The sequence below is a fragment of the Scyliorhinus torazame genome, chromosome 3, assembly GCF_047496885.1.
Source record: "Scyliorhinus torazame isolate Kashiwa2021f chromosome 3, sScyTor2.1, whole genome shotgun sequence".
Taxonomy (NCBI): domain Eukaryota; kingdom Metazoa; phylum Chordata; class Chondrichthyes; order Carcharhiniformes; family Scyliorhinidae; genus Scyliorhinus; species Scyliorhinus torazame.
Window position 1 is genome coordinate 145,043,076 of NC_092709.1, and position 23,954 is coordinate 145,067,029.

The window sequence follows — 23,954 nt, forward strand, 5'->3', positions numbered from 1 at the left end:
CCCCCCACCTTGAAATTTCAATTGTTGAGCAACTTTGTAATAACTGCTGTTCTTTATTCTTTTTGTTTTTAATGCCAACTTCAAGCACTGACATACTTTTTTATCTTTTCCCAGCTTGGCAAGCAAGAATGAAGCTTAAGGAAATCAATCGGACTGCTATCCAAGCATGGAGTCCAGCACGTCAACACCCTATTTACCTGGCTGCAGGTAAGAACACTACTGGCTTGAAGTTGCAGTTGAATAACAATTCGAGAAATTCAAACAATTAACAAACAGTGCATCTCACAAGAAGAGTATAGCTGGTCCATGTAAAATGGCCTAACTGATATAGATAAATGTGAGTCAACTGGCCTCCGTCAAAGCAGCAGGATGAAACAGAGACTTAAACGTTAATTTAAAAAATAATTCTCATTGTTAGGTGAGTAACATTGGCAAGACCACGTTTATTGTCCATGTCAAGTTACCCTGAAAAGATGGTGGCAGTTCTTTGAATATTGAGTGGTTTGCTGAGCTACTTCTGAGGGCAACCAATCCTGTCTGTGGTGAGCCAATGGGATAGGTTTCTTTTCCTGAAGAGCATTAGTGAAGCAATTTCCATAGTTATTTTTCTGCCATAATTTAATAACTTTGTTGAATTCTGTTTCACAGCTAGCCACGGCGAAATTTGAGCTCATGGCCACTAGGCTGTTGGTCCAGGACCGTAACCACTGTATTACTGATGTCCAAGATTGTGATAATGTTGTGATGTTTCTATTCTTGATCCAGCGATTTTGCTGAAAATTGTGGTTTTTGAGTGAGGACAAGAGTTGGGAGTGGACATAAAAATGTTCTGCTGGGCATTACTGTTTGGGTTCGTGAGAAAAGAATGTACAGGAACACTAACCATAGTCCAGCATGAGTTTGATTGGACTTACTGGAGGGGAGTTGAAAGGAAATGATTTTGTCACTGATGGAAGTTCTTTTATTTGGCTTAGAGTCTCTTCTGCTACAACATGGTTTCTTTAAAATAAAGTCTGAATTAAAGAGCTCAACCATGATCCAGTGGCCCTGTTGGCCGTGAACGTATCCCGTAATGGCTGCTAAATCTCGCGAGCGGCCAAAAACGGGATTTGTGCTGGTGTGATCTCCGTTTGAGATCTTTCCTGCCCCTCAAAGGTGACGTAAATAATCGCTTCTCGGCCTTTTGGCTAAGATCAAGTGTAGTATAGATCTGGTATGTCTCTCTTGTGGGGACCATGAATTGGATTCAATTTGAATTAGTTTTTTGGAGCAGGCGAGGAGCTGGATTAGGGGTTCTCCCCTGACCCACACTCTGAGCCCTGGCTTGGTAACTCAGAAAAGGAAAAAAATAAAAATAAAAAAAAGGTGACGTAAATAGGTTCAGGTCCTTTCTTGGCGTGAAACTGATTTCCATAAATTTTTAACAAATTAACATATGCTTACCCGATTATCAGATGTTCTACATAGAAATCCTCGATTACAACATTTTGACTCCAGCAAACAGGCTCCAACCTGTGGTGGTGACGGGACTATAGTTTTTCCTTATCAAAATATACAAAGGCACATGCTTAATATTTCTGAAATGTGTTATGTAACAGAATGAACATATTCTAGCAGATATACAGCTGGTGTAGCCATTCAAGCTGTCGGCTGCAAGAGATTTGCATTGTGTATTTGTGATACTAAAGTTTGATGGGCAGATGATGTTACATGTTAAAAAAATAAAAATCTAAATATCTGATCTGTGGCACTGCTGAATGAGTGAGTTGCCCCACTGTTGTATAATTGGTGCTGAGGTAAGGAATTGGGGGAGTGTGGACATGTATAAAAGTATGAAAAGGGCTTGTAAGATATCCTGCTACTGAAAGTAATTTTTCGATTCTATCTTGGATGGGGTGGTAGGAAGTAGGAAGTTCTTTACCCATCTATATAGCACATTAAATCTGCTACATCTGTGTTCATTTCTTGTTTACTGAACCTCCGTTCCTGTTAGAAACAGAGCAAATCGGAGCAGGAGCCAGAAGGGATTTATCCTAGGATTCTCTGGGAAGCTAGGGAGGAGATTGCTGAGCCTTTGGCTTTGATCTTTATGTCATCATTGTCTACAGGAATAGTGCCAGAAGACTGGAGGATAGCAAATGTTGTCCCTTGTTCAAGAAGGGGAGTAGAGACAATCCCAGTAACTATAGACCAGTGAGCCTTACTTCTGTTGTGGGCAAAGTCTTGTGAAGGTTTATAAGAGATAGGATGTATAATCATCTGGAAAGGAATAATTTGATTAGAGATAGTCAACACGGTTTTGTGAAGGGTAGGTCGTGCCTCACAAACCTTATTGAGTTCTTTGAGAAGGTGACCAAACAGGTGGACGAGGGTAAAGCAGTTGATGTGGTGTGTATGGATTTCAGTAAAGTGTTTGATAAGGTTCCCCACGGTAGGCTATTGCAGAAAATACGGAGGCATAGGATTCAGGGTGATTTAGCAGTTTGGATCAGAAATTGGCTAGCTGGAAGAAGACAAAGGGTGGTGGTTGATGGGAAATGTTCAGCCTGGAGTCCAGTTACTAGCGATGTACTACAAGGATCTGTTTTGGGGCTACTGCTGTTTGTCATTTTTATAAATGACCTGGAGGAGGGCGTAGAAGGATGGATGAGTAAATTTGCAGATGACACTAAAGTCGGTGGAGTTGTGGACAGTGCGGAAGGATGTTACAAGTTACAGAGAGACATACATAAGCTGCAGAGCTGGGCTGAGAGGTGGCAAATGGAGTTTAATGTAGAAAAATGTGAGGTGATTCATTTTGGAAGGAATAACAGGAAGACAGAGTACTGGGCTAATGGTAAGATTCTTGGTAGTGTGGATGAGCAGAGAAATCTTGGTGTCCATGTACATAGATCCCCGAAAGTTGCCACCCAGTTTGAGAGGGTTGTTAAGAAGGCGTACGGTGTGTTAGCTTTTATTGGTAGAGGGATTGAGTTTCGGAGCCATGAGGTCATGTTGCAGCTGTACAAAACTCTGGTACGGCCGCATTTGGAGTATTGCGTACAATTCTGGTCGCCGCATTATAGGAAGGACGTGGAAGCATTGGAAAGGGTGCAGAGTAGATTTACCAGGATGTTGCCTGGTATGTAGGGAAGATCTTATGAGGGAAGGCTGAGGGACTTGAGGCTGTTTTTGTTAGAGAGAAGAAGGTTAAGAGGTGACTTAATTGAGGCATACAAGATGATCAGAGGATTAGATAGGGTGGACAGTGAGAGCCTTTTTCCTTGGATGGTGATGTCTAGCACGAGGGGACACAGATTTAAATTGAGGGGAGATAGACATAGGACAGATGTCAGAGGTAGGTTCTTTACTCCGAGAGTAGTAAGGGCGTGGAATGCCCTGCCTGTAACAGTAGTGGACTCGCCAACATTAAGGGCATTTAAATGGTCATTGGATAAACATGTTGATGATAAGGGAATAGTGCAGATGGGCTTTAGAGTGGTTTCACAGGTCGGCACAACATCGAGGGCCGAAGGGCCTGTATTGCGCTGTAATGTTCTATGTTCTAGGAGGAGGCCATTCGACCCTTCGTACTGCTCCGCCATTCATAATGATCATGGCTGATCATCCAACTCAATTGCCTAATTCGCCTATTCCCCCATATCCTTTGATCCCCTTCATCCAAAGTGCTAGATCTAATTGCTTCTTGAAGACATATAATGTTTTGGCCTCAACCACTTCCTGTGGTAATGAATTCCATAGGCTCACCACTCTCTTGGTGGAGAAAGCTCCCCTCGTCTCTTTCCTAAACGGACTACCCCTTATTCCCAGACTGTGACCCCTGGTTCTGGACACACCCACCATCGGGGACATCCTTCTTGCATCTACCCTGCCTAATCCTGTTAGCATTTCATAGGTTTTTATGAGACCCCCCCATATTCTTGTGAACTCCAGTGAATACAATCCTAACCGATTCAATCTCTCATGCGTCCATCCTGCCATCACAAGAATCGCTGCACTCTCTCTATAGCAAAAACTTCTTTACTCAGATAAGGAGACCAAAACTGCACACACAGTTCCATTTGTTGCCTCACCAAGTCCCTGTATAATTGCAGCAAGACATCCTTGCTCTTGTACTCATTCTCTCGCAATGAAGGCCAGCATACAATTGCCTTCTTTACCACCTGCTGTACCTGCATGCCTGCCTTCAGTGACTGGTGTGCGAGGACACCCAGGTTTCATTGCATATTCCCCTTTCTTAATTTATGGCCATTCAGATAATTGGCTGTTAAGTTTTCTCAACTTTTTCCATTATATTTATACTGGGAGCTACTTATGTAAACGTGTCATCTTGTAAATACATTCTTCCACCAGTGGTGGCATCTTAGAGCCATTGTTTTGCCTCTTGGAGTTTCTGTAATGCAGAGAAAGTCCTTTGCTTCAGCTAATTCTACTTTTCTGTTTCTTAATAAAGCTGTTTGCCGTTTCACACATTTTCTTAAAAACAAAATATTTATTAAAGTTTTTTAACAACACAATTTTTCTCCCTTACAAACAATAACCCCCCCCCCCCCCCCCCCCGTACCAAAATAACAAGAAATCGCACTGAGCAAGATACATACATGGCAAAATGGTATATTTACATAGCTTTATACACTGGCTCTCTCCCGCACGTGCCAGTTCCCCCCACCCTTCATGTTATCTCTTGCTCATCCCCCCCCCCCCCCCCCGGGTTGCTGCTGCTGCTGACCGACCTTCCTCTAACGCTCCGCGAGATAGTGTAGGAACGGTTGCCACCGCCTGTAGAACCCCTGCGCAGACGCTCTCAAGGCAAACTTAATCCTCTCCAGCTTTATGAATCCAGCCATGAAGTTTATCCAGGCCTCTCCACGCTAGGGAGCTTTGCCTCCTTCCTCATTAGCAAGATCCTTCGCCGGGCTGCTAGGGACGCAAAGGCCAGAATGCCGGCCTCTTTCGCCTCCTGCACTCCCGGTTCGTCCACTACTCCAAATATTGCTAGCCCCCAGCTTGGCTTGACCCGGACTTTCACCACCTGAGATATTGCTCCCGCCACTCCTCTCCAGAACCCCTCCAGTGCCGGACATGACCAAAACATATGGACATGGTTCGCCGGGCTCCCCGAGCATCTTCCACATCTGTCCTCTACCCCAAAGAACCTGCTCAACTTCGCCCCTGTCAAGTGAGCTCTGTGAACCACCTTAAATTGTATCAGGCTGAGCCTGGCACACGAGGAGGAGGAATTAACCCTGCCTGGGGCATCAGCCCACAGACCTTCCTCGATCTCCTCCCCCAGCTCCTCCTCCCATTTACCCTTCAGCTCTTCTACCAGCGCTTCCCCCTCTTCTTTCAACTCCTAGTGTATTTCCAACACCTTGCCCTCCCCGACCCATACGCCCGAGATCACCCTGTCTTGAATTTCTTGTGCCGGGAGCAACGGGAATTCCCTCACCTGTCTCCTCACAAATGCCCTCACCTGCATATATCTAAAGGCATTTCCCGGGGGTAACTCAAACTTCTCCTCCAGTGCCCCTAGGCTCGCAAATGTCCCGTCAATGAACAGGTCCCCCATTCTTCTAATCCCCGCCCGATGCCAGCTCTGGAACCCCCCGTCTATCTTCCCCGGGACAAACCGGTGGTTACCCCTGATCGGGGACCACACCGAGACTCCCATTGCACCCCTGTGCCGTCTCCACTGGCCCCAGATCCTTAACGTTGCCGCCACCACCGGGCACGTGGTATACTTTGACGGCGAGAACGGCAGCAGTGCCGTCACGAACGCCCCCAGGCCCGTTCCTTTACAGGACGCCATCTCCATCCTCTTCCATGCCGCCCCCTCTCCCTCCATAACCCACTTGCGGATCATCGCCACATTTGCTGCCCAGTAGTAGCTCCCCAGGTTTGGCAGCGCCAACCCTCCCCGGTCCCTACTGCGTTCCAGGAACCCTCTCCTTACCCTCGGGGTCTTATTTGCCCACACATACCCCATGATACTCCTACCTACTCTCTTAAAAAAGGCCTTGGTGATCACGATGGGAAGGCACTGAAACACAAACAGAAACCTCGGAAGGACCACCATTTTGACCGACTGCACTCTACCCGCCAGCGAGAGCGGTAACATGTCCCATCTTTTGAAGTCCTCCTCCATTTGCTCCACGAACCTCGTCAGATTCAGTTTATGTAGGGCCCCCCAACTCCTGGCTATCTGGATCCCCAGATACCGAAAACTCCCCGCCGCCGCCCTCAGCGGTAGGTCCCTTATCCCTCTTTCTTGGTCCCCTGCCTGTAATACAAAGTACGAAGTCTTACAACACCAGGTTAAAGTCCAACAGGTTTGGTTCGATGTCACTAGCTTTCGGAGCGCTGCTCCTTCCTCAGGTGAATGAAGAGGTCTGTTCCAGAAACACATATATAGACAAATTCAAAGATGCCAAACAATGCTAGGAATGCGAGCATTAGCAGGTGATTAAATTTTTACAGATCCAGAGATGGAGTAACCCCAGGTTAAAGAGGTGTGAATTGTCTCAAGCCAGGACTATTGGTAGGATTTTGCAGGCCAGATGGTGGGGGATGAATGTAATGTGACATGAATCCCAGGTCCCGGTTGAGGCCGCACTCCTGTGTGCGGAACTTGGCTATAAGTTTCTGCTCGGCGATTCTGCGTTGTCGCGGGTCCTGAAGGCCGCCTTGGAGAACGCTTACCCGGAGATCAGAGGCTGAATGCCCTTGACTGCTGAAGTGTTCCCCGACTGGAAGGGAACATTCCTGCCTGGTGATTGTTGCGCGATGTCCGTTCATTCGTTGTCGCAGCGTCTGCATGGTCTTGCCAATGTACCACGCTTCGGGACATCCTTTCCTGCAGCGTATGAGGTAGACAACGTTGGCCGAGTCGCACAAGTATGTACCGCGTACCTGGTGGGTGGTGTTCTCACGTGTAATAGTGGTATCCATGTCGATGATCTGGCACGTCTTGCAGAGATTGCCATGACAGGGTTGTGTGGTGTCGTGGTCACTGTTCTGAAGACTGGGTAGTTTGCTGCACACAATGGTTCGTTTGAGGTTGCGCGGTTGTTTGAAGGCAAGTAGTGGGGGTGTGGGGATGACCTTGGCAAGATGTTCATCGTCATCAATGACGTGTTGAAGGCTGTGAAGAAGATGACGTAGTTTCTCCGCTCTGGGGAAGTACTGGACGACGAAGGGTATTCTGTCGGTTGTGTCCCATGTTTGTCTTCTGAGGAGGTCGGTCCGGTTTTTCGCTGCGGCGCGTTGGAACTGTCGATCGATGAGTCGAGTGCCATATCCCGTTCGTACGAGGGCATCTTTCAACGTCTGTAGATGTCTGTTACGCTCCTCCTTGTCTGAGCAGATCCTGTGTATACGGAGAGCTTGCCCATAGGGGATGGCTTCTTTAATGTGTTTAGGGTGGAAGCTGGAGAAGTGGAGCATCGTGAGGTTATCCGTGGGTTTGCGGTAAAGCGAAGTGCTGAGGTGACCGTCCTTGATGGAGACGAGTGTGTCCAAGAATGCAACTGATTTTGGCGAGTAGTCCATGGTGAGTCTGATGGTTGGATGGAACTTATTAATGTCATCGTGTAGTCGTTTCAGTGATTCTTCGCCGTGGGTCCAAAGGAAAAAAATGTCATCGATATATCTGGTGTATAACATCGGTTGAAGGTCCTGTGCGGTGAGTAGGTCCTGTTCAAACTTGTGCATGAAGATGTTGGCGTATTGGGGTGCGAATTTGGTCCCCATGGCTGTTCCGTGCGTCTGGATGAAGAACTTGTTGTCGAAGGTGAAGACGTTGTGATCCAGAATGAAGCGGATGAGTTGCAGAATTGCGTCTGGAGATTGGCAGTTGTCGGTGTTGAGTACGGAGGCTGTTGCAGCAATGCCGTCGTCATTGTAATACAAAGAGCTCACTCTTCCCTACGTTGAGCTTATAGCCCGAAAACTCCCCAAACTCCCTTAAAGTCTGCATGACCTCCACCATCCCCTCCATTGGATCCGCCACGTACAACAACAGGTCATCCGCATATAGTGACACCCGATGCGCTTCTCCCCCTCGGACCACCCCCCTCCATTTATTAGACTCCCTCAATGACATGGCCAATGGTTCGATCGCCAATGCAAACAACAAGGGAGACAGGGGGCACCCCTGCCTCGTTCCTCGGTACAGCCGAAAATACTCCGACCTCCGCCGGTTCGTCACTACACTCGCCACCGGGGCTCTATAAAGGAGCTTAACCCAACTGATAAACCCTCCCCGAACCCAAACCTACGCAGCACCTCCCAGAGGTACTCCTGCTCTACTCGGTCAAAGGCCTTCTCCGCGTCCATAGCTGCCACTATCTCCGCCTCTCCCTCCTCCGATGGCATCATTATCACGTTTAAGAGCCGCCGCACATTAGTGTTTAATTGCCTGCCCTTTACGAATCCCGTCTGGTCCTCATGGATCACCCCCGGGACACAGTCCTCAATCCTCGTGGCCAGCACTTTTGCCAACAACTTAGCATCCACATTGAGGAGCGAGATCGGCCTGTACGATCCACATTGCAGTGGGTCCTTGTCCTGCTTTAGGATCAAAGAAATTGTCGCTTCCGACATTGTCGGAGGAAGGGTCCCCTCCTCTCTTGCCTCGTTAAAGGTCCTCACTAGTAGCGGGGCCAACAGGTCTACGTACCTTCTGTAGAACTCCACCGGGAACCCGTCCGGCCCCGGGGCCTTCCCCGCCTGCATACTCCCCAAACCCTTACTCAGCTCCTCCAACCCAATTGGTGCCCCCAAACCAGCCACCTCTTGCTCCTCCACCCTCGGGAACCTCAGCTGGTCTAGGAATTTCTCATCCCCTCTTCCCCCGGCTGGGGGCTGGGATCTGTACAGCTCTTCATAGAAGGCCTTGAATACCTCGTTTATTTTCGTCGCACTCCGAACCGTGGCTCCCCTTCCATCTTTGATTCCCCCTATTTCCCTCGCTGCCGTCCTCTTACGGAGCTGGTGTGCCAGCATTCGACTAGCCTTTTCCCCATACTCGTAGGTCGCCTCCTGTTCCTTGCTCCACTGTGCCTCCGCCTTCCCTGTGGTCAACAGGTCAAACTCCGTCTGGAGCCGTCGTCTTTCCCCAAGTCATCTTCCCTCCGGGGCCTCTGCGTATCTCCTGTCCACTCTCAACATCTCCCCCACTAACCTCCCCCTTTCCATGCCCTCTGACTTCTCCCTATGAGCCCTGATGGAGATGAGCTCTCCCCTGATCACCGCCTTCAACGCCTCCCATACCACCCCCACCCGCACCTCCCCGTTGTCGTTGGCCTCCAAGTACCTTTCGATTCACACCCTCACCTTCCCACACACCATCTCATCTGCCAGCAGTCCCACATCCAGCCGCCACAGCGGGCGTTGGTCCCTCTCCTCTCCCAGCCCCGTTTCCACCCAGTGCGGGGCGTGATCCGAAACGGCTATGGCCGAATACTCCGTCCCCTCCACCCTCGGGATGGGCGCCCTGCCCAGAACAATAAAATCTATCCGGGAGTAGGCTTTGTGCACGTGGGAGAAGAAAGAAAATTCCCTGGCCTGCGGTCTTGCAAACCTCCATGGGTCCACTCCCCCCATCTGATCCATAAACCCCCTAAGCACCTTGGCCGCCGCCGGCCTCTTTCCAGTTCTTGATCTGGAGCGGTCCAGTGCTGGGTCCAGCACTGTATTGAAGTCCCCTCCCATTATCAGGCCTCCTACCTCCAGGTCCGGAATGCGCCCCAACATGCGCTTCATGAATCCAACATCATCCCAGTTCGGGGCGTATACATTTACCAACACCACCCACGTCCCTTGCAACCTACCACTCATCATCACATATCTCCCTCCATTATCCACTACGATAGTCTTGACCTCAAATGACACATGCTTTCCCACCAATATTGCCACCCCTCTATTCTTCGCGTCCAGTCCCGAGTGGAATACCTGTTCTTCCCATCCCTTTCTTAACCTGACCTGGTCCGCCACCTTCAGGTGTGTCTCTTGGAGCATATCCACGTCTGCCTTCAGTCTCTTCAAGTGCGCGAACACTCGAGCCCTCTTCACCGGCCCATTCAGGCCCCTCACGTTCCACGTTATCAGCCGGATTGGAGCCCCCCCCCTCCTCCCCCGGCCGCCGACTAGCCATCTCCTTTTCTGGGCCAGTCCCGTATCCGCGTCTCCCTCACCCTCCAGTCCCCCAGCCGGGGGACCCCCGTTCCGACCACCTCTTCTGTGTCCCATTCCCTTTCGACCAGAGCAGCAGCAACCCTCCCCCCCCCCCACCCCCCGCTAGACCCCTGTCTAGCTTTTTTGCTCCCCCCATATCACTCCCGTAAGTCAGCTGACACCTGCTGACCCCGGCTTCCCCCGCCGTCCCTTTGACCTCCCCGTGTGGGAGTCTCCCAATCAATGTGCGTTCCTTTGTTCCCCTTCCCGCGCGTGGGAAAATCGTCGCGCTTACCAAAGCCTGCCCCGCCCCTTCTGGCGCAGCTTCTGTCGCGCTTGTCTCTCTCCCCAGACCATATAACATTTCCTGCGCGTGATTGACCCCCTCTATACAACAACCATCACACATCAACCCTCAAACATCCCCCCCACCCTCACAAACCCTCAGTTAGAGTCCAACTTTTCGGTTTGTATGAAGGTCCACGCCTCTTCAGGCGTTTCGAAGTAATAGTGTTGATCCTTGTATGTGACCCACAGTCGCGCTGGCTGCAGCATTCCAAATTTCACTCCTTTCCGGTGCAGCACCGCTTTGGCCCGGTTGAAACCCGCTCTCCGCTTTGCAACCTCCGTGCTCCAGTCCGGGTATATTCGGATCTCTGCATTGTCCCACTTACTGCTCCGCTCCTTCTTGGCCCATTTCAGGACCCTCTCTCTGTCCGTGAACTGGTGAAATCTCACCACCATCGCCCTTGGCGGCTCATTTGCCTTGGGCTTCCTCGCCAGCACCCGGTGTGCCCCGTCCAGCTCCAGCGACCTCGAAGGGGCCTGCGCGCCCATCATCGCCCCGATCATCATGCCCGCGTATGCCACGGCATCGGCCCCCTCCACTCCTGGGAGACCCAGGATCCGCAGATTCTTTCTCCTCGACCTGTTCTCCAGGTCTTCGAGTCTTCCCGCCCACCTCTTGTGCAGCGCCTTGTGCCGCTCCACACTCACCGCCAGGCCCAAGATCTCGTCCTCATTCTCACTGACTCTTTTCTGTTCCTCCTGGATCTTCACCTCGTGGGCCTTCTGGGTCATCCCTAGTCCTTCAATTACTGCCAGCATAGGCGCCAGCATCTCCTTGCGCGGCTCCTCGAAGCAGCCCTTGATGAACTCCTGCAGCTCCGGCCCGCACTCCGCTTTGTCCCCGGCCGCCGCCATTTTGATTTTTTTCCCTCGCTTCTCCCGCTGCTCCAATGCCGCTTTTTTGGCCATTTCACTTCTGGTCCGGTCCATAAAAGTTGGAGGGGGACCTCGCTCTTCCCTTCCCCACGGGTTGTCTTCAAAAGAATTCCGTTGGGGCTCCTCCAATGAGCCTGTAAGTTCGTAATAGCGGGAGCTGCCGAATCGTGCGGCTTAGCTCCACATAGCCGCAACCGGAAGTCCGTTTCACACATTTTCATACTTCTAGTTAATGTGAATCAAAAATTGAAATACATTTGCATGGGAATTGCCACATAACCTCTTAATGCAACTTTTCACATGAAGACTACACCTGCTTTGTGCAGGACATGCAATTATGGAGGAGATTGACCACTAAATAGACACCACAGTTACATGAATAAATCAGGGCATGTAATATGGGAGTAACTTGTCCATATATTAGGGTGGCATAGTGTTTAGCCCTGCTGCCTCACGGTGCCAGGGTCCCGAGCTCGATTCTGGCCTTGGGTGATCGCCACAGTCCAGAACAGCTAAATATTTGCACCATTTCTCCAGGTCTTCTGTTGATCTTTCACCAAAGATATACTGAATAATACCTGGGGAAAATCAATGCTTTCATATGTCAAGAATTTTATTTAGATATCCTGTCAAACTTGATCAGATTTTCCACAGGTTGCTATATGAACAGTTGCTTTTGAGTCCCCAGTACATAAATAAAAGGCATCTCAATAAAAGTTTAAGATGTATTAAAAAAAAGTGATCCCACTTTGATATTTGACATTGATCACATGTCTAGTTGTTTCAAATGATAAACTGCTTTTCTGTAAATTCAGCGCAGCAAAAGTTGATTATTATTACGTGAGATTTTTACGTTTTTATTACATGAGATTACATTCCACTATTCTTGTCTCTGCCTTTCAGTGTCAGCATTAATCAGTTTCCTTGATTATTGCTATTTATTCCCTTACCTCAATTTTATCCCGTGGCATTTTGAAAGCCAGGGATGTATGCCATGATGATAGGGAACGCTTACCAGGTTTGAGATAGGTATATGGTGTTTTGAAGCAAAAGGAAAGGGCAAGGTTGTGGGTTTCAGCAGCATTGAGAGGCCCTGTGGTTTGGCAAAGCTAGTGCAGGAGCCATAGAAATATTTGGGATCAGGAGCAGACGTTCAACTTCCTGAACTTTCACTGACAACCAGTTAGATTATGGTTGATCTGTACCACAGTCGCATGTAAGCGCCTCTTCTCCATATCCAATGATATTTCTTTGATCTCAGTTTTGGAAGTTTTAGTTGGCAATCGTCCACAGATTTCTGGGGATGTGACTTCCAAATTTGCGTTGCCCTTTATGTAAAAAGGTGCTTTCTGATTTCACTTCAAAATGGGCTAACTCTACAATTTCCATTGTGTGGATTCCCTCAGCAGGCGTAAAAAAGTACTTGGAGGGAAAGGATCAAATTCCTATGATACAGCCCATCAAATTGTATCACTATTGAATCTGAGCTGTATATACCTTTCCTAAGATTTGGTTCCCAGGACTGATCACAGTACTCCAGATGGGGACTGACTGAAGCTCTACAACTAAAGCATCACTTCCTACCCTCGAAAGGAAAAGACAAACATTCCGATTGCAATTTAAAATTAAAAAAAAAAATATATATATATTTTTATTCTACTTCCTCTTCATTCTGCGACTGATGTTCAAAGTCTGTAGAAAGTTACACTTCCTTTGGTAATTCTTCCCTGTGTCTCGTCATCCATATAGACAGCTTGAGAAAGTGTGATCAGTGAATTTATCCACTGCTGACAGGTTCTGGTTGTGAACTGAAATCTTGGACTTGCAATAGAGCTTTTCTAGAGCTGTCTGGTTCATTAGTTCAGTTTTCTTCGTACTGAATGTGGGGTTGTTGCATGTATTGGAGAACAAGGCCATGCTGCATTGCATGTTCCAGCTCCGAAACAGCAGCTAATGCAGTCATTGGCAAACAGGAAATCATGAAGTATGTGCTTGGAGTCATCGCTAATTGCTTTGAGTCATCCTGGATTGAGCAGCTTCCCATCTGTGTTACCTGATTTTGATGCCAGAATCACCATCATGGAAGGAATTGTAGAGCATTGCGGAGGAAAACCTACTGAAAAGGATTGTTACTGGCAAGCAGCCATGTTTTTCTCCATTAGTGACCATACTTTAGGAAACGCATAATAATAATCTTTATTAGTGTCACAAGTAGGCTTATATTAACACTGCAATGAAGTTACTGTGAAAATCCCCTGGTCTCCATATTCCGGCGCCTGTTCGGGTACACAGAGGGAGAATTCAGAATGTCCAATTCACCTAACAGCACGTCTTTCAGAACTAGTGGGAGGAAACCACAGCACTCGGAGGAAACCCACCCAGACACAGGGAGAACATGTAGACTCTACGCAGACAGTTGCCCAAGCCGGGAATCGAACCCGGGTCCCTAGCAACTGTGTTAACCACAGTTTCCAGAGGGTGGGTAGGAGAAGGGAGCGTCTCGGACATTCATAAGGAGCATATGGGGTCGGAGGAGACGCAGACCGAGGAGCTGAAGCGCAAGTGGGAGGAGGAGCTGGGAGGTGAGATCGAGGATGGTTTATGAGCAGACGCGTTGAGTAGAGTCAACGCGTCTGCAACATGTGCCAGGCTCAGCCTGATACAATTTAAGGTTGTTCACTGGCCTGACATGACAGCGGCCTGGATGAGCAGATTCTTTGGGGTGGAGGACAGGTGCGCAAAATGTGCTGGAGGACCGGCGAAACACGTCCAAAGCTTAGGGGATTTTGGCAGGGGTTTGCCGATGTCATCTCCACGGTGTTAAAAATAAGGGTGGCGCTGAGTCCAGAGGTGCCGACTTTCGGGGTGTCAGAAGACCCGGGAATCCAGGAGGAGAAAGAGGCGGACGTTCTGGCCTTTGCTTCCATGGTAGCCCGGAGACAGATACTATTAGCTTGGAGCGACTCAAAGCCCCCGAAGTCGGAGACCTGGCTATCAGACATGGCTAGCTTTCTCTGTTTGGAGAAAATCAAGATCGCCTTGAGAGGGTCACTGTTAGGGTTCACCCAGAGGTGGCAACTATTCGTCGACTTCTTTGTGGGAAATTCATCGTCTGCAGACAGAAGGGGGGGGGGGGGGGGGGGGGGGAGTAGTTTAGATTAGAGTAGAGGGTCAATAAGGGTGGACCTGTACGAGAGGTAAACGGCTTTTGCACTATGTTTATGGTTTCATGTATATTGTTTATTTGGTTGTTGTCACTATACCGAAAATACCTCAATAAAATGTTTATTAAAAACAAAACTGTGTTAACCACTGTGCCGCATGGACATGAAGGTTTTGTAGAGGGTGCAGGAGAGAGGTACTGGAATGATGTCAAAGATGAATGATTATAGTTATGTTAATGTACTGGGGATACTGGGGTTCTTTAAGCAGATGAGGTTTGGTTAGAAGTGTTTTCAGTAGTTACTTTCAAAATTAATTGGATAGATTTTTGAAGAACCTTGTGAAAAGAATGGGGGCATGTGTCTTAACTGTTTGAAAGATCCAGCGAAGACTTGATGTGTTGAATGGCCTACTTCTGTTAAATTACTATTCTATAACTCTGTTGACAGCTAAACGTCATTGCTCCACTGCAGCTGTTAGTCTCCACCATTAAGAACTTATTTCGGATATATAAAGCTCAGTTTTACTCTAGTGTTTCATTTAGTTTGCTAGTCTTTAGTTTGGGTCTTCGAGTTTTTCAGCACCACAGATTGGTGGATAGAACTTGGAATTAAGCTCACTGGGAGATTCCTCAGTTCTGCAGGATTACTGTCAATTGCAGACAAAAATCATAGATGGAGAAGCACTTATTAATTTCACTATGACAATTTTCCAGATGTTAGCCATTTTGATTTGTATGTAACCTTTCCCCTCAGTTCCGGTTGGCTCAAAGTAAAACAGGAGCAAATCAGGAAAATATGATCGTGAAAGTGTGGCAAACAATGTGCACAAAACTTAAAAATCTATAACCAGTCAATCTCTTTTGGCACAGCACAAGGTAAACCAGAGAACATGGCCACTCTCTCTTAGCAGATTCTGACATTTTCATATTGTAGTTTAGCTCAGTGCACAGCAGGCCCCAGGCTTCTGCTCCAGGTAGAGTTTCCAACCCTTCCATTTTCAGCAGGAGTCTAATGGAGTGGCTGATTGCTGCAGTTGGCAACTTGGAAGAAATGGCCCCCTTTCATGCTGTTTGTGCATGAACAGTACATTGCGTGTCATGACTTGCAACTAAACTGTGCTTCCTAAACCCTGCTGATGATGTCCCTAATATTTGGATTGCACTGCTTTGTTGCTGATTGTGAACATGATTATAAATCACCTGGCAACTCAATGGGCTGGATTTCATGGTCATATGGGTGTGGGTTGATGGGCAAGGTAGCCCATAAAATTGGGTGCCATGCCATGGTTGCTGTGCCCACTGCCTACCCAACTGTCCTTGGCCCCATTGAACCTTTACCAGTGGTAGGGAATAAATGGCATCAATCAGGAGACATGCATGCCTGTGGGCCAATTGAGGTCTTTAAGAAGACAATTAATGACCACCTTTCGGGCCTCATCCCACTGCCACTGGGATTTAATCAGTAGCGGATGAGGCCTATGCCAAACATCCAACCTGAACTGCTAAGTATTTTCTGTTTTTATTTCCATCTGCAACCATGGAACTGTCTGCAGATTGGGGAGGTCACCAAACATATTGCAAAACATTTGCAATATCTAGTGTGTGGTATCTAGGTAAAATCTGCAATTATTAGTCTTGTGAAATCTCTAATATTTATGATGTGCAAAGGATTAATCATTTTCCAATTATAGGGGCTGCAGTCTTTTATAGAAACTGCATCTTGCTGTGAACCCAAGTAGAGATGGGGGAGAGGGCCTGAACTATCACATTGTTATACAGACTTATTGAAAAATAATTTTTATTGCTTGAAAAATTGTGTAGCTCGTGTGCACTTATAAAGTTGATACTAGCAGTCAATAACCAGCATTTGGCTAAGGCACATTTGTTTCATGTCGAGCTACCCAAAGCCAATATTTACCATGGTAATGTGCCCACAATGACTTTGTTGAGAAAAATCAGTTAATTGCACAATTGTTTACATTCTCTCCAACTTTTAACACAGGCACCTCAGCACAGCAGTTGGATGCTACCTTCAGCACAAATGCTTCCTTGGAGATCTTTGAGCTGGACCTGGCTGACTCTACACTGGATATGAAATCATGTGGTACCTTTTCTTCCCCACATAGGTAAAACCAAACTACGTTTTAGTCCTGCTCAATCTGTGTTTTGCTGTATCAGTTTTGGTCCCTCCGCTGTGTGCTGTTGGTTAACAGGGGAGTTCTTCTCTGGTGCTGTGCTGGAAGCCGCTAGCATGTGACAGCAGATGGAGGGACTTGCTCTCCCCATGAAGGAAGGATGCTCCTTCAATCTGCCAGCATCTGAGATTTGCGACTGTCTGTCTGCCACTTGCAAGATTATGACTGGAGAACTAACTGTTGTTGACTTCCTCATGCCCACCTGCTTTCCCCTTGGGGCCCTTTCTGTTCTGCATAGTTAGGTTTAAGAGGAACGCATATGGGCGAAAGGAATAGAAGGAAATGAAAGTAAGGTTAAATGAAGAGTGATTGGAGGACGCAACTGTGCAGTTGAGGCGTTGGCATAGGCCAGTTGTGCAGAAAGGCCTGTTACTGTAGATCTGATGTAATGAATAAACTGGTTGCAAAGACCGTTTAATTTCAAATTGATAGCTAAACTCGGATTATTTGGTCTGTATGGCTTTGTGCTATGATGCATATTTTTATTTGTTCTCCAGGTACCATAAGCTTATTTGGGGTGCTCATGAAATCACGACTGATGGTCTATCATCTGGTGTCCTCGTTGCTGGTGGTGAAAATGGGAATATCATTCTGTACAATCCATCTGAAATTATAGCAGGAGGAGAGGATGTTGTGATTGCCCAGAAGGACACTCACACTGGCCCAGTTAGAGCACTTGATTTCAATCCTTTTCAAGTAAGTTAGCAGAATCTTCAAAATATCTGCTCATTATAAATTTCAATAAAAACCTTTTCATGAAAGAGTTATTTTTTCCCTCCCCTCGATCAAGATGAGGGGTGGCATTATTGAGGAAAATAATTCTTGGGTCCTAAAGGTTTCCACGATTGAGGATCTTTCTCGCCTCGTTTCTTGATTTGTTCTGGATTAATTGATAGAGATTGATTACCATGATTAGTCAACGGCTCCGTTATTGTTGTATGATACAACTCCAAGGATGATGAAAGGCATGCTAGATTTTCACCCAGCATAAAAACACTCCTGATTGAAGTGTAGTAGTCACTGTTGCATCCAAATATATTGCTTAACTTTATAGCCCTATGGGTCTCTGCTGTGGCACAGGCCGTGATTTGTGAACTCTCGAACTAATACTGTTAAATTAGGTGGGTTGTTGCGCTCTGGGTCTGTGCCCAAAAGAATTTGGTTGCAAGGGATCAGTTTAATTTAATAATGAGCTCTTATTGTCAGCAAAGAGAAGCACTTATCCTACCAATCTGGGAGTGATTCAAATTCACGTTTCAAACTGAAAAGGCTGTGGCCCAAGAAGACCTGGTGGAGGTATGCATCCTGGTGCGCTGCTAGCGCAAATTTACAGTGCTTACCGTGTGCTTTCGTAGAGCTGCATGGAAGGTCTTGTGGAGCTGACCTGTTTGGGGGGGGTGGTGGATGGGCAAAGATGACTGCGGATGATTTGTCATTTTTTTCAAAGAAAATCAACACTTCTTTGGGTGAGGGTGCAGAATGGCATTTGCACTGTTCCGGTTAGAGCACATAATTTCCATAGAATCCCGACAGTGCAGGATTTGGCCCAACGAGACTGCACCGACCCTCTGAAAGAGAACCCTACCTAGGCCCATGCCCTATCCCGTATCCCCGTTGAACCCGTACATCGTTAGACACTAAGGGGCAACGTTTAGCATGGCAATCCGCCTAGCACCCGGAGAAAACCCACGCAGATACGGGGAGAGTGTGCAAGCTCCACACGGACAGTGACCCAGAGCCGGGATCGAACCTGGGACCTCGGCGGCGTGAAGCAGCAGGGCTAACCCACTGCGCCACCGTACTGCCCTTCAATCCTGTTTTAACTGAAAGGATTGGAGAGATAATGCAACTGTATATTTTACCTATGTGAAAGCCTTTGGGATGAAATTTCTTGAACACTGAATAAGATATTAATTGTTTCTTTTGACCAGAGTAACCTTGTAGCTTCAGGAGCCAATGAGTCTGAAATCTACATCTGGGACTTGAATAATTTTGATACTCCAATGACACCTGGAGCAAAATCTCAGGTATGTTTGTTTCATTAATGTTTCCTTGTATTTAATCAACGCTTCATTCCCTATAGTGTTGGGAAGTTGGTGCAAGGAGCATTCCTGCTTTCTTTTGGAATATGAATGCCATTCACCAGCGATAATCAAATGTTGCCCAAAGCAGCAGCAGTTAGTCATTTCAATTAGAATGCCGCCTGTAGCGAAAAGGGTTTCCTTTACTCCACAACAGGCTGGTATTGGGTGTCACAGATAACTGTGAGTGTCTCTCTCCTGCAGGTGTTGAAACCATGACTCGGAAATGTCGCACTGGGACAGCTTCGCAAGAGAGAGGGGACATGTCTCACTGTTTATACCTAACCAGTGTCTCACTGTTTATACCTAACCAGTGAGGTTGTATTTATGCCACACCAGTTACCTTGACTGCCACCTACGCCTGTGTGAGTCTCTCTCCTGTGATGGTGAAATGTCACCCGGAAGTGCCCCACTAGTGCAACTTCACAAGGGAGAGAGAAAGAGGGACCACTGTTTATTCCTGACCAGTAGCCTCTCTTGAGTGAGCGTGTTCAAAGCGCTTAGATCCCCTTTTCTGTTCCTTGACTACGGGATTATGTCCTGGCAATTATTGTGACTTGACCAGAGCGGACAGTGAAAGGAAGGTGAGACCACAATAATGGTAGTTTTAAAAATAATTGATTTATTCAAGAGAAACTGAGTCTTCTGCAACTCCGATTAACCCACACACAAACACCAATTATGAAATACTATGTGTAAAACAAGAGACTAAATGGCACATCGAAGAATCCTTACTTTAAACAGTTTTAGCAATGTTTTACAGGAGGCTTATATCGTCCCTTACCACCCCTCCTCAACAAGCCTAGCCTAATTGGGGGTTTCCGTAAGCTGCCAAATTATACTCGCCACCTCCTAGCTGAATGGGTCTGTTTAAAAACACACACAATATTCATGCTCCCCTCTGGCTTCTTGGGTCCTAGTTTGTTACGTCTGTCTCTGCACCTGGTTCGTGGAGACTTGCTTCTCCTGTTGAGCCCGTAATTCTGCCTTGTGGTGGCCGCTTCGTAGGTTTTTAGTTTCTTCTTCTTGGTTTACAAATCTCCTCCAGCCCAAATTTCTCGACCAAACTCAGACATTCTGAGTAACCAACCCAAGATCTCTCCACCACTTGTCTGTCTCCTGTATCTTTAAGCGCGCATGTTTCAAAGGAGCCGGCTGGCTCCTCCCACTGATCATTTCAAAGACACGAGGCACGCTAATCACTCTCAGGAAGAAGTTAACCTGATCAGTTTCTTCACAATAGCTGATGACGTCACCAGAGCTCGCCTGATTGCTCGCAAATGGCTTCTAGGGGGATACTGGGACAGTTTGAATTGGTTTGCCATTAGTGGAATAGGTTTCTGTCTGGTTTGGGCAGAAACTCATTTCCATAATCATTGTCTTCCTCAGCTCGCTCTGAGCCATCCATATTCCTGGCATAATTTTTCAGTTGGCCCTGCCCTGGCCCATTGTCCCCTTTGTCCTTCTCTGGGATGATTTTGTGATGTGTATATCTCTGTCTGGCTGCTTCCAGCCATTTTGTTGCAGGCTTTTTGCAGGAAAGCTTTCTTATTTTAAAATGTCTGTAAGTCTTGCCATTTCTGTAGCAATGTTGCCCTAACTGGCACGGATGGAGAGTTGCCATAACTTACAAGTCCAAGAATATTCACTTGTTTAATTTTATCTTGATTAAGAATAATAATTATTAATTGCAATTTTGTTTCACTATCATCAGAAGAATTATTATTTAGCTTGTTCAACCTGCTGCTTTCAGTTGAGTAACTCAAAAGGTGCAATCTGTGTTAGGACCCCTCCTTCCACAGCTCTAACATAATGCATAATGCTTGAATCTAGGTCACAGTGCTCTGTGGCCATCAATACTACCTTAATGAACAGCTCGCAGGATCTTAATCAAATTGATATAATATTTGGACATTTCTTTTTGACAAATTGACCTATTCAGTGCTGCACTTGAATCCTGTTTGTTTGCTTTCAGGAAGCAATAGGGTTTTGCAATTGACTTTAAATAAAAAGACTTTGACAAGCGATTACCTCTCATCTTAGCGTGGTATTGAAAAGAAGCATGCTATGACTTGTTAGCGCTTTCGCCCTGGGTCTGTCAATAACAAATACCATAGAAAATGTGATGGCATTCAGTTGAATATTTGTCAAATATTTGATTGCTGATAAACTGTCGAACAATTCAGGTCATCATAACAGAGGTTGCTGGATAGAGATTAACAGTAGGGACCATGGATCATTCCAATCTCATTGCTTTCCCATACCCCAACCTGCCTGTCCGCCCCAATCTTTCTCCCAGTTCAGTGATGTTGAGGCCATTTATTAGTTACCATGACTGTGATCGCTTAACTCTGTGCAGTTCAGGGATGAAACCTGCATCCTTCCTAGCCTGCACTGTTCAGTGTCATCGCTCACCTATGGAGCTAGCATGAAACTACAGAAAAGTACACTGTTAAGCCATTTGACTGTATTTTATCAAGAGATGATTATTGGACGAAAGTTTCATCATACCCTGACTATGATTTTGCTGAGTCAGAGTACATACATTTTCCCTGACTCTGAATGTGACCAATTATTTTATTTGAGACTTTATAGTTCTTGCATGTTACTGACTGAAGTGAAATTATTGATGTGCTATCAGTTTCTGTTGCAGTTTCATGGTCCTTAAATGCAGATTGGGACTGATAGGTCAATATCCACTTCTGTTTATTGGTCAGGAACATAGTTTCCCTTTGCTCTTCAGTCCGTTACTGATTAGACTTTGACATTGCTTTACTATGAGATTTCTATTTGAAGATCATCACAGCATACTTACCTCCTTTGTTTTATTCATTGTCATGAATGCTGAAACGTACCAGATGCTTATGCTTTGAAATGCCCCTTTAGTTGCAAAGTGAAAGAGACGCCTGGAAAGGGAATAATTACAATTCCTGGGAAACGCTTCAGTTCTGACAAGTTTCTGACAGGTTACCAAGGGGAGAGAAACTCAAATACAAACTCTTTTGAGGTGCTGAATGGCACATTTTGGCACCTTTCACAAGTGCTCACAAATGCAGGAAAAATGGCATGATGCTTTTAATGGTTTAGTTTCTGATCAAAACAAAGGGAAAAGAATGAATGGGGCTCTTGAAGTTTTAGGGAATGAGGAGTCATCAAGATGTGCCTGGCTGATGATGATCATATATGATCTATGATCTATGTCCATATAGATGGCATGAAATTATTGTTGAAGGACTATGGAAGTTTGACTTGCCATGGCAGGGAATGGTAAACTTCTGCTGGAGAACTAGGAGTGTCTGTCCCTTTAATGCTACGTACTTTCTGGAAGCATGGCCGAAGGTCAAAGCACATTTCAGCTGCATTAGTTAGTTAATATGAAATATACCATTTTTCTTCAGTTTGATCTATCAGTTGCCAGTTAATTATGCCACAACATGATAATCTTTATTATTGTCACAAGTAGGCTTATACTGCACTGAAGCTACTGTGAAAGTCCCCTAGTCGCCACACTGATCGGGTACACAGAGGGAGAATTTAGGATGAGGAGAAGTGAGCTGACTTCCCTTATATTCAGTTCCCTTGTTTTGTTCCAACAAAAGTTTTAAAAAAGGTGTTTATCTGTACCTTTTCCAGTCCAAATGTACTTGCTTTCTTTTTTAATAAACAACTTTAATGGTGTATTTTTGGCACAGCAACAGTATAAAAACAATGTACAAAGAACAATAGACAGTGCAATCACCGATTCCCATCCCGCCAAGACCCACCTAATTGAACCCTTATTCTACGCTACCCTAAACCCCCCTCCGCCACTGCTGACGTTTAATTCTCCGCGAAGAAGTCGATGAATGGTTGCCACCTCCGGGCGAACTCTTAACAGTGACCCTCTCAAGGCGAACTTAATCATCTCTAGGTCGAGAAAGCTCGCCATGTCAGTTAGCCAGGTCTCCGGGTTAGGGGGCTTTGAGTCCCTCCAAGCTAGCAGTATCCGTCTCCAGGCTACCAGGGAAGCAAAGGCCAGAACGTCTGCCTCTTTCTCCTCCTGGATTCCTGGGTCTTCCGAAACCCCGAAAATCGCCACTCCTGGACTCATTGCCACCCTTGTTTTCAATACTCTGGACATGACGTCTGCAAACCCCTGCCAATATCCCCTAAGTTTTGGACACGCCCAGAACATGTGGACATGGTTCGCTGGTCCTCCCGCACATTTTACACAACTGTCCTCCACCCCAAAGAATCTACTCATCCAGGCCACTGTCATGTGGGCCCGGTGGACAACCTTGAATTGGATCAAGCTGAGCCTGGCGCATGTTGCGGTCGCGTTGACTCTGCTCAACGTGTCCGCCCATGAGCCATCCTCCATCTCACCACCAAGCTCTTCCTCCCACTTACGCTTCAGCTCCTCGGTCTGCGTCTCCTCCACCCCCATGAGTTCTTTGTAGATGTCCGAGACGCTCCCCTCTCTCACCTATCGCCTAGATACTACCCTATCCTGGATTGTAGCCACTTAAAATGGCCAACTCCCGATTCAAAATGGCGAACAGCAAAGGCTGATGGGAAAATCAGCCAACAGGACACAAATGAGCAGCTGCAGGTTGAGTGTGTATTTACCTCTGGAAAGGCCAGACAAGATCGATACCAGCAACCATCAGCACAACAAAACACCAACCATCTGCATATTAATGAGCAATCCCCAGGAACAATGAGCAACATTTAGACACATAAAGCAAAACCAGACTCTTTGGCGCCAGCAGAAGCCTACACAAAGGGAGGTGAACGACCACCTCAAGACCGCCCATTGATCAGGGAACTGCTCCAGCATTGGAGAAAATCGAACCAAGTGATTGGGGCCAGGTACAGGGTCCGCCCCGAAAGGCGGGAAGCCCCTGGGGACTATAAGAATTAAGCCCAAGTTCAAATCGTTCTTCTTGACCGGGTCACTCAGCAACGCGAACCAACCCTTGACAGTGACCGGGTCAGCCGCCGCCGATATCCAGTAAGTCTTACTTCAACGCTCGCTACGAGATAGGCACTCCTAGCTACCAATCTGTACCAACATCGAATCCCGCAGGCTCAGAACCCGAACAAAAGGCCATTTGTTTCTCTGACCTGGTGGGCCAG

General features: G+C 46.9%; 1 protein-coding gene and 1 pseudogene across 9 annotated transcripts in view; both read left to right on the top strand.

The window, feature by feature from the left end:
* The window catches only part of sec31a (SEC31 homolog A, COPII coat complex component), a 162,391-nt gene that overhangs the window by 16,096 nt on the left and 122,341 nt on the right, over nt 1-23,954 (top strand). For all 9 annotated transcript variants that reach the window (XM_072496351.1, XM_072496353.1, XM_072496356.1 and 6 more), the window contains exons 2-5: nt 115-207; nt 16,563-16,686; nt 17,253-17,451; nt 18,687-18,782. In XM_072496351.1, coding sequence (XP_072352452.1) covers nt 129-207; nt 16,563-16,686; nt 17,253-17,451; nt 18,687-18,782 — 498 coding nt within the window. In that variant the 5' untranslated portion in view covers nt 115-128. The remainder of the gene's footprint in view (nt 1-114; nt 208-16,562; nt 16,687-17,252; nt 17,452-18,686; nt 18,783-23,954) is intronic.
* On the top strand, nt 1,168-1,344 carry LOC140409676 (U2 spliceosomal RNA; annotated as a pseudogene).